Source organism: Prunus avium, chromosome 1, assembly GCF_965620075.1.
Source record: "Prunus avium chromosome 1, drPruAviu1.hap1.1, whole genome shotgun sequence".
Taxonomy (NCBI): Eukaryota; Viridiplantae; Streptophyta; class Magnoliopsida; order Rosales; family Rosaceae; genus Prunus; species Prunus avium.
This window is the reverse complement of record NC_142284.1, coordinates 60,714,899-60,727,929: the sequence shown is the minus strand read 5'-3', so window position 1 is coordinate 60,727,929 and position 13,031 is coordinate 60,714,899. Positions and strand designations below refer to the sequence as shown.

General features: G+C 35.7%; 2 protein-coding genes across 9 annotated transcripts; both read left to right on the top strand.

Annotated features, from left to right (window-relative positions):
- LOC110764836 (putative plastid-lipid-associated protein 4, chloroplastic) lies at positions 1-5,086 on the top strand. Of its 2 annotated transcripts, none has more exons than XR_002527939.2 (6): positions 1-371; positions 917-1,030; positions 1,632-1,727; positions 3,021-3,090; positions 3,994-4,061; positions 4,627-4,779. XR_002527939.2 is itself a non-coding variant. In XM_021967867.2 (6 exons), exons 1-6 carry the CDS (start codon positions 42-44, stop codon positions 4,697-4,699), a joined length of 756 nt encoding a protein of 251 aa, XP_021823559.2. In that variant the 5' UTR covers positions 1-41; the 3' UTR covers positions 4,700-5,086. The 2 variants fall into 2 exon arrangements, 1 of the variants encoding a protein (XP_021823559.2); XM_021967867.2 differs by having other exon boundaries at positions 3,021-3,095; positions 4,627-5,086.
- Positions 5,087-5,618: 532 nt separating this feature from the next.
- Positions 5,619-12,493, top strand: LOC110744714 (cysteine desulfurase 1, chloroplastic). Of its 7 annotated transcripts, XR_015833028.1 has the most exons (13): positions 5,620-5,778; positions 5,976-6,219; positions 6,335-6,468; positions 6,632-6,803; positions 7,102-7,288; positions 8,456-8,601; positions 8,676-8,748; positions 8,855-8,918; positions 9,181-9,280; positions 10,372-10,530; positions 10,624-10,858; positions 10,945-11,050; positions 11,722-12,493. XR_015833028.1 is itself a non-coding variant. In XM_088247362.1 (11 exons), exons 2-11 carry the CDS (start codon positions 6,013-6,015, stop codon positions 10,792-10,794), a joined length of 1,401 nt encoding a protein of 466 aa, XP_088103488.1. In that variant the 5' UTR covers positions 5,619-5,778; positions 5,976-6,012; the 3' UTR covers positions 10,795-11,263. The 7 variants fall into 7 exon arrangements, 3 of the variants coding, with proteins under 3 accessions (XP_088103488.1, XP_088103487.1, XP_021800394.2); XR_015833029.1 differs by lacking the exon at positions 10,945-11,050; XR_015833026.1 differs by having other exon boundaries at positions 10,624-11,050.
- The last annotated feature ends 538 nt before the right edge of the window (positions 12,494-13,031 follow it).

Below are 13,031 nucleotides of genomic sequence, written 5' to 3'. Positions count from 1 at the left end.
GCAGAGTGGAGAGTTGAAAAGACCAAGGAAGCATTAGCAGCATGGCCTTATCTTCTTCTCCTCTGCCACCTAAGCTCCTCACAACCACCCAATCCCCCTCTTCACCTTCAACCCCCAAACTACTCCCTTCTCATTCTCCACTCACCTCCTTCAGCTTTCCAACCAAACCCACGACCACCCACACCATTCACTTTCACACACTCTCGAGCACTTCAGCCTCTGACAAATGGAGAGCCAAAGTTTCATTCTTTCCTGAATTTTTTAGCAAAGGCAAAGATGCTAAAACTCTCAAGGAGGAGCTTCTTGATGCCATTGCATCGCTTGATCGAGGCGCTGATGCCACTCCAGAGGACCAGCAAACAGTTGATCAGGTTGGTTTGCCATTTTTGCATTCCCTTGTTTACTTTTTAGCTTTGATTTGTTTTCTGGGCTCTTGTTTTTCTTTGTCTTAAATGCAATCTGAAACTGAAATATCTGATGGGAATTCTCTAGAACATTGTTTGGGGTTTGAAAATTAAAAAAACCCAGGTTGTTAAGGAAGAAATGTAGCAAACAGTGTGAAATAATGCTCTAGTATCCTGCACTGGTTAAGGTTCTTACTATAAGATCCTATGTCCTATTTAGCAATTTTAGGAAAATTGTCATTGCAGATGAACAAATACATCAAACCAATCCAGAAAACAGTTGAGCACAGGAAAAAAAGAAGATGATTGGGATTGGTTTATATTTGCAACTTCATAACCTTGAAAGTTTGTAAGTCCATGACGCTTTAGGTTGATCCTGTATTAGCACGTGCTTTTTGGCTGTGGTTATTTCTAATATGTCATTTTTGTCTCAGTAGAGGGTTGTGTGACATTAGTTTCTGATGTCTATGTGCATCTTTCCATTTTGTTTCTTGCAATTCATTTCTAAATAGATTGCACGCAAACTTGAAGCAGTTAATCCAACAAAGGAGCCACTGAAATCTGATTTACTGAATGGAAAATGGGAGCTTATATACACTACTTCAAAGTCTATTCTGCAAACTCAGGTATAGTGGTTTTTTATATTCCTTTCGCCAATTAAAGTTTCCACTTCCGTTGATATTTGATTGTTTATGTCTTTCCAAGATTAGAAGTCTGTCCAAAAGACTAGAAACATATGACAATGTAAAAAAGAAATTAGAAAAAATATATATATATCATCCATTTCATAATGGGCTTTGTTAGAACCCTTGATATCACAATGAGAAATATTAATATAGTTTTGTACCTTAAACAAGTGCCTTCATTTTGATTAGTACTCATGTGCTTCTAAATGTGACTGAGACTGAGAGTTTCCTTTTATTAATAAGAAATGTCCAAACTAACCGGATTAGGTTCATTTTGTTTAGCACTGCAATATATGATGCGATGTTTCTTTCCTTGTTTTTCTAACTTTTTTTATATTTTATATTTTATATTTATAATAATAATTTTTTAATTATAAAATCTTAGTAATGTCTTGTATGTATGCAAGATACTTTGCTTGCTCTTTTGTCATGATATATCTCTATTTTCTCTTTCATTTTATAAGATGTGAAAAATTTATACTCGAGATTTTTTTACTGCTCCTAGAAATTGCACTCACTTGACAAATGTATACCATGACAGAGACCCAAATTTTTGAGATCAAGGGTAAATTACCAAGCAATCAATGCTGACACACTTAGGGCCCAAAATATGGAATCATGGCCAACTTTCAATCAGGTAATTTTCAGTTCATTCCTTCATTGTTTGTTTAACTACATCTGTAAATTTATCATTTACCAAATTTCTGATAGAGAGATTAACTTGTTTTGAATATCGCTTTGTTGCTTTATTTATTTTATTTTATTTTTGGCAAAAGAAAAAGAAATTGTGGCTTTAACTACAAAAATTGTTAGAATTATGAACCTCTCTACTCCTGCTACCCCTATCCATCCTTACGCCTTTCCAAAACAATACTAGGGCCAAAATTCTTGAAAGGGATTCATGACAAAATATATCATATATAAAAGAAACATAATTACTTCTTGTTTTCGTGGAACCATAGTCATGTAGTGGGGGTTGCAATATGTGGAAGATTGGGGAAGGTGGACTTCTGCTTAATGCTTTCGGTTTTTGAACATATTAATCTACCACAATAGCTATTACATATCTTAATTAAACATAGGGTCAATTGCACTTTGCATCCCTATAGTTGAGTGAAATTAGCTTACAGAAGATTGTGTTTGCCACCACACCAGCTGGCTGGTGCATTGGCCTTACCCTAATAGGGCTGAGACAAGAAGTATGATCCTTCGATTAGAAAGCCATATTTTTTCCTTGATCTTTTAATTTGATCAAGTTTCAACCCTACCATTATACATTGTAGTAATGATAACCCTGCATTAACTTTCTACATTAACGCAGACGATTTAGTTACCACAGGGCTATCATTTCTACTAATTTAAAGGTAGAGAGGAATGAAAAATGCGTTTCCCCTAAAACATACGTAAATTAGCTAGAAACAGGGGATGCAGCAAAAGTGGGTAATATTCCTCCGTGTTTGATAATGCAGCTACTGTGTGCTTTAGGCAGGAACACTTTTTGCATTCCTTTTTCTACCCTTAAGGTTAAATTGTTGCAATGTTGTTACCACCAATCCATCTGTCTTTGTGTGGAAGTTATGCTGAAGGTCCACATTGCTATAATGTGCAAATGTTACGGTATAAATTAATCAAATTGAAACTTCAGGACCGAAAGATTTTTACTCTCAAACTACAAGGGTGTAGAGTTTAATTGATCCTTCAAAATATTTTCTATGTACAATAAATTTGAATTTCAAAAGGAAACATGGTAGTATGTACTAACAGCTTTGAAGGTTCTTTTCTAATTGGATGGAAGCACTTGTGCTTGTATCACTAAAATCCATTTAGATGTCAGATCAATAATTTATTCTTTTCACGTTAAGAAACAATGAGTATGTTGTTAAAACGGGACCTGTTATTTTACTGACTTTTTATTATCAATGCTCTGTAGGTAACAGCTGATTTGACGCCTTTGAATGCAAGAAAAGTGGCTGTAAAATTTGATTATTTCAAAATTGCAGGTCTGGTAAGTATTCTTGATGTTAAAATTTGATCATTAAGCTGAAGGTTAAATTCTGATGTTCCTGATTGTGTTATATTAAACCTCTTTTGGATGATTTGAATTGTGCAGTTTTCCCCTTTTGTTGGAACCTTGGACCTTTTCTGTGTTATATAGAAAGTGTTCTCATAATTGGTAGAATAATGAAAGTATCAAAGAAATTTTTTTACCTGAAAAAATATTAGCCTTGTAATTAACAAAACTACTAACAGTAAAGGGTAGATAAAGTAAGTTTCGGAGATTTTATGACTGTGGTCGGATATAGGGTTGGAGTTGTGTCGCATGTGTTCTTGGTTGGTGCAACCATGTAGGAGAAAATTGCCCTCTATATCCAATAGAGGGAAACTCACACATTACGATCTAGGCTCCATGATGGAGTATTTAGGTTTTTCTTTATTCTGAAGGCTTGAATCTCTTATCTCAACCAAGGATGAAGAAATTTGTTATTGTGACATTGAATAAATAGACTCAGATTTACCATAACAGAAATATTAAAGATCAGCTAGTGATTAGATGATGCACAAACCGTTGCTCTAATATAATAACCTAAAGAAATTTTGGATCACCTTTCAGCAACTAGTTATAGCAAATTTCAGCATAGCAATACCTTTCTTTGTCTTGTAGCCCCCAGGAAAGATTAAAAAAGAGGGAAAATGCATTGTTGTGAGCATTTCTGACAGTCTACGTTTTCAATTTTTTTTTATATTTTATAATCTAGTCTGATGCTATTCTATTCGAGGAGGATGCTTAAATTATCCAAACTTCTTATGAAGCATAGTGATGATGCAGTCTCTTATAGAAAAATGAAAAATAAAATAATGATACATTATCAAATTATTTTCCCTTAATAAGTTTTATATTTCAGATACCAGTTAAGGCACCTGGAAGAGCACGCGGAGAACTGGAAATTACATATTTGGATGAAGAAATTCGGTGAGTGTGTGAGCTGAGAACCTTATTTTTTGTCTGAATATTTAGGACTACAGACAGAGCTAAACTTGTTGATACGGTTCTTTCTACTGAAGGAAATAATGCATTTATGTTAAGTATATAAGAATGCATGCAATATTGGAGAAACATGTCCGACCCCTAACTGCCTTGGATCGTAGAAAAGTTTGATAAACTTTGGAGGTTGGATAAACCCACTTGTGATTTGTATTATCATGGAAGCTGTAATTTACATTTGTTATTGAGGGAGTTGATTCTTCATATCCCTTGAAACATAGAAAGCATAAAGCTAGTTGAATTTTGGAAAAAGTGAATTTGAGACCTGCCCCAGGATTTTTTCTTCAAAATTTAACTCACCACGAGTTGAATTTGTTACTAGGTTTTCTTTCTCCGTTTCTTACTTTTACCCTTTCCAAAGGCTAATACGAATATCAGATGCTGTGGTGGATATTATTTAAATTGCTACATTTTCTTGAAGGTTAATTTTATCTACATCTAATAACGACTGTTTCGGTTATTGAATGGCAACTCATAACATTCATGTTGGCAGTGTCTCGAGGGGTGACAAAGGAAACTTGTTCATCTTGAAAATGGTTGATCCGTCTTATCGAGTTCCTGTCTGATGTGCAATCATATTGCAGAGCATGTAACTATCTGAGCATCACCTGGTTTCTTCTTCTGTTTCTTCATGACTATGGACATGCAAGTTTTGCCTAGACACAGCTTCCGCCCGTATTTCTCATCATATAGGTGTTATATGAAAGATTGTACATGTCACAGTTGCCTTGCTTGCCGTCCTGCACGCTAAAGGCGTTTAGTGACCTTTACTTTATAGTTTGTTTTTCTGGAAATATTTTGTAAAATGCTTAGACCATACATTTGATAGGTCATTATATTGTGTTGTGTTGTGACGAATCATATCAGCAACAGAGATTTCAACGAATCGTCGTACAAATTGTATTATACATCATACACATTTCTTAGTTACTTATTTTTCAATTTATCCCTAACGCTGAAGTAATTGCTGTTTGGAAATGGTTGGCCAAGCTAATGAAAATTAAAATGTTTGATTTCTTCTATTCCCACGTTGTTGGGAGCCATTTTCTATGAAAATGTCTTGTTTTTCTTTCATATAAACAATAGTCCAAATTATTCTAAATTAATCTAATTTACGTGAAAAGGGTTTTGAACTTGCTCCACGCACTTAGTGAATGTCAATGATATTTTTCATATTTATCAATTTTAATTTGAGTTTTATATTTTACCATTATAAAATAAGTAAACATGAGTCTCCCTCAACAATAGGAGACCCTTTCTTTTTAAGGATTATAGTGAGCTAGTTTTTTGTACTTGGTTTGGTTTGTAGAGGGACGTGGGGTGCTCTATTAGAGGTTTTCGTTCCTTTTCACTGCTTTGATGGAAAGAATGTAGACTACTTGGTGAACGACCGCACGATGTAACGAACGGTCCAGATGGCTTCGGTGTTTTAAGAGGCAAGCGTTCTCAATTTACCCGCTAGAAAAGATATTAGAGGTTGACCAAAAAAAAAATGACAACCCGTTAGAAATTTTTCTATTGGATTTTGATTTTCAATTCTGAGTTTTAAGGGGTTTTTGAGACCCAACTGCGTTTTTGGCTTCGGCTGCAACCTCAGAAAAAGCTTCACTTTGGAATTCTTGGTCCTTCCTTCAAGCTCCTTAGGGTAAGGTTCTCAAGAGTCTGCATTTCTGCTCTTTTGGCTTTGGTTTTTTGGGGTTTTGATAACCTCTCTCTCTCTCTCTCTCTCTCTCTCTCTCTCATTGAAAAAGCGTTGTAATTTTTGTGTAAATATTTGACTTAGTATTGGATGCAGAATTGCTCCAACTGCGTTTCATTAGCTGAAGTTTACGTTTTTGGCAGAACTGAAGGGAGCTTAAGGACCAAAAGAAAAGGGTAAATGATGATGACAATGGAAGGAGTAGCCGTAAAACTTCCATCCTATTCATTCCCAATCATACCTTCCCGCTGCTTTACTCGGAACTTCCGACCCTGTTCCATATCCGCTTCAACTCTTAAAGAAGCCCACCCGGCGGCCCCGTCTGCTCCACCTGCATCCCCTTCCCTCGGTCACTTGACCCGACCCGATTTCCCCATCCTCCATCAGGTCTGTTCGTATATAACTGTATTTATTAAATAAATAAAAATTTGTGTCTGTAATTCTTGGATATTAATTTATTATTTGTTACTTACTAGTACTCATGGCCCCATGAACATGGCAGGAAGTAAATGGGTCTAGGCTTGTTTACTTGGACAATGCTGCAACTTCCCAAAAGCCTACTGCTGTGATAAGAGCTTTGCAGAATTACTATGAGTCTTACAATTCGAAGGTGCATCTTGGGATTCATTGCTTAAGGTACAGACTGGAGACTAGAGTAACATTAAAATACCAAACATAACTAATTCTGTTTGAGTCAATATCAGACTCTGATTCACTTATTAATTAATTCATTGACAAATAACTTGAAGTTAGAGTTAGTTATGCTTTTAGCCTGCCTTTATCTTATTATTTCCTCTAGTTCTCAACTTAGTGCAAGGGCAACAGAAGAATATGAACTGGCGAGAAAGAAGGTTTCCCACTTTATCAATGCATCAGACTCCCGAGAAATTGTTTTTACTAGGAATGCTACTGAAGCTATCAATCTGGTTGCTCACACATGGGGACTCCAAAATATAAAACCAGATGATGAGGTAGATACTTCACTATATTTTTTCCATTATGTCTTTCATTTATTCATCAAAATCACTTCATGCCACAACCGTTCATAAAGGAATAAACAATTGCAGTGTTCTTTAAATGGTGATCATGTTCTTTTGGTGATGGTTTCTCTTATTTCATTATCTGAGTTTAGCATTTAACATCTCCACATACTTCCATGATTTTATGATTTTATGACAACATCATTCTGTTCCGTACATTGCTCGTGATTGCATCTTAAACGCAACTACTGTTCCTACTCAATAATTTTTATTTTTATTTTTTTTCCAGATCTTACTTACAGTTGCTGAACATCACAGTGCAATCGTTCCTTGGCAACTTGTAGCTCAAAAGACGGGCGCTGTTTTGAAATTTGTGGAATTAAATGGGGATGAAGTTCCAGATGCGGACAATTTAAAAGATATGCTTTCAAGGAAAACAAAGCTTGTAGTTGTTCATCATGTCTCAAATGTGCTTGGTAAGTTTCTTTGTCTTAAGCCATTTGTATTGTTGAATTTCTTCTCTTATTTTTCCATCAGTGGGTTTTTCTTCCTCTTTACACATTATGTTCACAATTAGTTTGTATTGGTGATTAAAAACTTGTTGCCAATTATTGAGCATGCTGAACTGGAAATAAACCTGCAATGCCAAGTATTATTTAGTGGCATTACCGTTTAACTTATCTTATTAATTGGTGAAGCTATTGTTTGATTACTGAAGCTATTCTGTTTCAATTGATAAAGAAAGGGTTTTCTGCTCGCCACTTTCAATAATTCTCTATTTAGAAAAGCCCCATTCTGGTATTCTAGTGTTATCTATGTATACCGGCAGCTTCACTAGTAAGAATAAGAAGGATATGGTTAAACATAGAGATGCCTGGTTTGGGTTATACAATTCTGAACGCAGATAGGTAAGCTTGGTGTTTATTGATGCTGTGACCTAGCTCTCGTCATATTGATGTGCTCCAATGTAATAAAAGTATGTTGGTTTGGTTTTTCCATGGGGCACCGTATCTGTATATGCATTGAAAAGTAAAGTTTCTCGTGTGGTTAGCAGAATATTCTGCGATTGACTTTTGAATGTTGTCTGGGTTGTGCTTCTCTATTTATGTAATACAATAGTTGTCCCTTTATGGATTTTTCGAATTATAGTAAAATAAACATGACAAAAAGTCCTCGATTCTGTGGTTTACATTTCAAACGGATTTTTTATAGAGCCTATAGCTTATGTTCCACATCTTTCCCTGAGGAACATAAGCTATGTACTGTAGAAAAAGTATAGATTTGTAGTCCTTTCCTCCCCCTATTTGTATATTCGTTCTTTATCTAGATTTCATTGATGGTAAGCGCTGCAAGTGAATTCTAGGTTTGCCATACTGGATGACTCATGAAACTTTCATGTGCATATGATTCATCTCTGTGCTGCTTCTCAGGCCACACTTATCTGGTGGAGACAAGTTCCATAGGTCCAGTGAAATGAATATATATATATATATATCTTTTAATAATGTTTTCAAATGCATCAAACTGTTACTTGAGTAAATTTCTTTTGTGCTGCTATTGATTGAATACCGTAGATTTTGTGTCAAAGAAACACATAATAAATAGCATGACCGTACTGATGCATTTATAATATTTTCATGCAGGTTATGTTCATCCTATCAAAGATATCGTTCTTTGTGCTCATGATGTTGGTGCAAAAGTTCTTGTAGATGCTTGTCAGAGTGTTCCACATATGGTGGTTGATGTACAGAATCTGAATGCTGACTTTCTTGTTGCTTCTTCTCACAAGGTTAGGATACTGCCTATGTACTAAAATATAGCCTTATGGGCAAGTATATGAAGTAAAGAATAAACATGTCTCAGATGTGTGGGCCCACAGGCGTTGGATTCTTGTATGGAAAGAGTGATCTCTTGTCTGCCATGCCTCCATTTTTAGGTAATTTCTTATTTATAAGTTGTGTTTTGAAAGTTCATTTCGTTTTGTATATCCATATCTAAGAGGGCAATGACTTGCCTGTATAATGTTTTACCTCTTTTTCTAGGTGGTGGAGAAATGATATCTGATGTATTCCTAGATCATTCCACTTATGCAGAACCTCCATCTAGGTTGGTGAATTTGCCTAGTCTTTTGGTAGATATGTCCTTATCCTGTCTCATGTCCTTGATGGAATTTCAGCTTTTCCTTATCCTGTGTAATTTTTAGCTTTTCGTTGAAGCAGATCACCCTTTATGAGTGTGGTTGGATTTAGCCAGAGCATTTTATTTGTGCTCTTATTTTCTCAGGCTTGATTGGTTTTTCCACATTAATTATACACTACTACTTATCTGCTGATGTCTTTTTGTAATTGTCCTCCATTAACTGAACTAGGTTTGAGGCTGGAACTCCAGCAATTGGGGAAGCAATTGGGTTAGGAGCAGCTATTGATTATTTGTCAGGACTTGGTATGCAAAAGATACATGATTATGAGGTAAGTTGAATTCTTCTGCCTTTTGCGTTTGCTATTCTTTATAACTGGTTTAGAACTTTCTGTTGGATGGGTTTTTATTGCATGACTGATCAGTACAAGACTTGGCTCTGTGTATAGGACACCAATGCATAAATCTGCTCTGTAGGTTAGCCTTGATTTAATCATACAAGAGTTAAGCTAATCATACAATAGGCCTGAGATTAAGCTAATTAAACAATTAGACCTTCGTACAAGAGTCTTAATTTTGGCCAAATGGCTAATATCAGCCATTGAAATTAAGGTTTTTCATTTGAAGTCAATATATATTTTAAAGGAAAGTGGTTTGGAAATGAGGCTTTGCTTGGGAACTGGCTTTGGAGATTCCAGACAGACAAATTCCCTTTGGTATGCTGTAATCAGAAGTAAAGCTTATCTGAGAACGGCTGGGATCCCAAGATTGTGGCTAGAGGTTTGAGTCAATGCCCATGGACAGATATTTTGAAAGGGATTGCTTGGTTTGCACCTTGTCGTTTTGGGGTGGGTAATGGAAATAGTGAGGTTTTGGGAAGAGAGTTGGGCAGGAGAGAAACAGATTTTCGTTCATTGTATTATCCAAATTTCACAACTATTTATTTGCACGAATGTGTGCAAATTCTTCTTTGTTACCTTTAAGTTGACATTTCGGGCTTCGAACAAATTTGAATGAAGAAGAAGTGAGAGAGTTGTTGCTGTCAAGTTTAGAATCTGCCGTGCTTGTTCATCATAGAGCAGATAGGAGAGTTTGGAGTTCGGAGTCTGCGGGAATGGTTTTAGATTTAAAGGGTGACTAATGATGAGAGTATATCAAGGAATCCCTGTTCTCCTCACTGGTGCATAATGTGTAAGGGAAGGTATAGGTCGTGTTTCTACATTGCCCAATAGCCTCAAGTTTTTGGTTGAATTTGTTTAGGAGGTTAATGTGAATCGGTTTTCTGGATCGAGAAGTACTTTATCTAAAAAATTTCTATGCCAAGATTGTGTATGTCTATTTTAAGCCAAGATCACGTGTTTATGTAATCCTTACACACTAATCGTTCTTGTTTGCAATTTTTATTTTTATTTTATTTTTGCAGATATTTCTTGCTAAATACCTATACGATAGCCTTAGTTCAGTCCCCAATATTCACATTTATGGTCCTGTCCCCTCAAATCATGTCTCCCGTGCTGCTCTTTGTTCTTTCAACATCGACAATATTCACCCTACAGATCTAGCAACTTATCTTGACCAACAGGTATGGAAACAAACAGGGCTTTATTTCCTTACTTTGTGATAGAAGTGATGTTTAATAAAATAGCTGATGCATTGCCAACTTATGTAATTCCAGCACGGAGTGGCTATCCGATCTGGTCACCATTGTGCCCAACCTCTTCATCGACATTTAGGAGTCAGTGCAAGCGCCCGTGCGAGTCTTCACTTCTACAACACCGTAGAGGATATTGATGACTTTATCTGGGCCCTCGATGACACAGTCAGCTTCTTTAATTCTTTCAAGTAGAGAGCCTTGCTAGCCTCCTGTAAATTGTTTGAACTGGTGTAGTCAAGCTTCTCTCATGCAGGAGGTAATTCTGAAGTCCTTTAAATTGAACCGTTTTAACCCTTGTAGTATTATTTTTTGTATTAGTTTTGACCCTGGAGTTGTAACCAGAGGGGTGTTGGAACGGTTCAACATGAAAAGTACTACACAAAGACAGAAAATTACACCTCCACTGTGCCCTTGTTGATGTGCTCCAATGTGCTCCAATGTAATAAAAGTATGTTGGTTTGGTTTTTCCGTGGGTCACCTTATCTGTATATGCATTGAAAAGTAAAGTTTCTCGTGTGGTTAGCAGAATATTCTGCGATTGACTTTTGAATGTTGTCTGGGTTGTGCTTCTCTATTTATGTAATACAATAGGTGTCCCTTTATGGATTTTTCGAATTATAGTAAAATAAACATGACAAAAAGTCCTCGATTCTGTGGTTTACATTTCAAACGGATTTTTTTATAGAGCCTATAGCTTATGTTCCACATCTTTCCCTGAGGAACATAAGCTATGTACTGTAGAAAAAGTATAGATTTGTAGTCCTTTCCTCCCCCTATTTGTATATTCGTTCTTTATCTAGATTTCATTGATGGAAGTGAATTCTAGGTTTGCCATACTGGATGACTCATGAAACTTTCATGTGCATATGATTCATCTCTGTGCTGCTTCTCAGGCCACACTTATCTGGTGGAGACAAGTTCCATAGGTCCAGTGAAATGAATATATATATATATATATATATATATCTTTTAATAATGTTTTCAAATGCATCAAACTGTTACTTGAGTAAATTTCTTTTGTGCTGCTATTGATTGAATACCGTAGATTAGATTTTGTGTCAAAGAAACACATAATAAATAGCATGACCGTACTGATGCATTTATAATATTTTCATGCAGGTTCTGTTCTTCCTATCAAAGATATCGTGCTTAATTTACTAAACCATATAGTCCATAACTAATTAACTTCTCCCCTTAAAGCATATAGTCAAGGAAAGACTGCTGCAAATCATCAACCCGCCCAGTCCAAGTTATGACAACTTCTCTGAAAATAATAATTTTCATTACTAAACAAGTCAAGCCAATGGTTGGAAGGAGATGGCGTCAGTCTCCTATCAATGGAAAGAGCACCATCACTAAATAAATTTCACCCCATGTAATTCTTTTGAATATGCTTCTAACTTAGATAGAATCATCATTAAAAATTGTCACTGCAGAGCAGGATATGCATGTCACACAATGTGGAGGTCAAGAAATTGTTGATTAAAAATTATCGAGTTCCTGTCTGATGTGCAATCATATTGCAGAGCATGTAACTATCTGAGCATCACCTGGTTTCTTCTTCTGTGTCTTCATGACTATGGACATGCAAGTTTTGCCTAGACACGGCTTCCGCTCGTATTTCTCGTCATATAGGTGTTGTATGAAAGATTGTACATGTCACAGTTGCCTTGCCTGCCGTCCTGCACGCTAAAGGCGTTTCGTGACCTTTACTTTCAAATGCTTGTTTTTCTGGAAAATATTTTGTAAAATGCTTAGTTAAGACCATACATTATATTGTGTTGTGTTGTGACGAATCATATCAGCAACAGAGGTTTCAACGAATCGCAGTACAAATTGTATTATACAGCATAGACATTTCTAAGTTACTTATTTTTGAATTTATCCCTAACTCTGAATGTTACATTTCTCCCTTTTCTTTCAAGAACTCCTACGCTGAAGTAATTGCTGTTTGGAAATGGTTGGCCAAGCAAATGAAAATGAAAATGTTTGATTTCTTCTATTCCCACGTTAGAGGGAGCCATTTTCATGAAAATATTCTTTCATATAAGTAATAGTCTAAATTATTCTAAATTAATCTAATTTATGCGAAAAGGGATTCGAACTTGCTCCACGCACTTGGTGAATGTCAATGATATTTTTCATATTTATCAATTTTAATTTGAGTTTTCTATTTTACCATTATGAAATAAGAAAACATGAGTCTCCCTCAAAAATAGGAGACCCTTTCTTTTTAAGGATTATAGTGAGCTAGTTTTTTGTACTTGGTTTGTATAGGGACATGGGGTGCTCTATTAGAGGTTTTGGTTCCTTCTCACTGCTTTGATGGAAAGAATGTAGACTATTTGGTTAGTTCGACGACCAAACCTTTACTTTTTATTTTCTTTTTTTATCCCCTTCTCAATAATTTTATCTCTAATTTTTTTTAT

What these genes read in the sequence shown, in the direction of transcription:
- LOC110744714 (XM_088247361.1), top strand. Translation starts at nt 6,013, where the DNA reads ATGATGATGACAATGGAAGGAGTAGCCGTAAAACTTCCATCCTATTCA. An exon ending in ATATAAAACCAGATGATGAG is followed by an intron (nt 6,804 to 7,101) that starts GTAGATACTTCA and finishes TTTTTTTTCCAG; the next exon opens with ATCTTACTTACAGTTGCTGA. An exon ending in TGCCATGCCTCCATTTTTAG is followed by an intron (nt 8,749 to 8,854) that starts GTAATTTCTTAT and finishes CTCTTTTTCTAG; the next exon opens with GTGGTGGAGAAATGATATCT.
- LOC110764836 (XM_021967867.2), top strand. Translation starts at nt 42, where the DNA reads ATGGCCTTATCTTCTTCTCCTCTGCCACCTAAGCTCCTCACAACCACC. An exon ending in AGTCTATTCTGCAAACTCAG is followed by an intron (nt 1,031 to 1,631) that starts GTATAGTGGTTT and finishes ATACCATGACAG; the next exon opens with AGACCCAAATTTTTGAGATC. An exon ending in CATGGCCAACTTTCAATCAG is followed by an intron (nt 1,728 to 3,020) that starts GTAATTTTCAGT and finishes AATGCTCTGTAG; the next exon opens with GTAACAGCTGATTTGACGCC.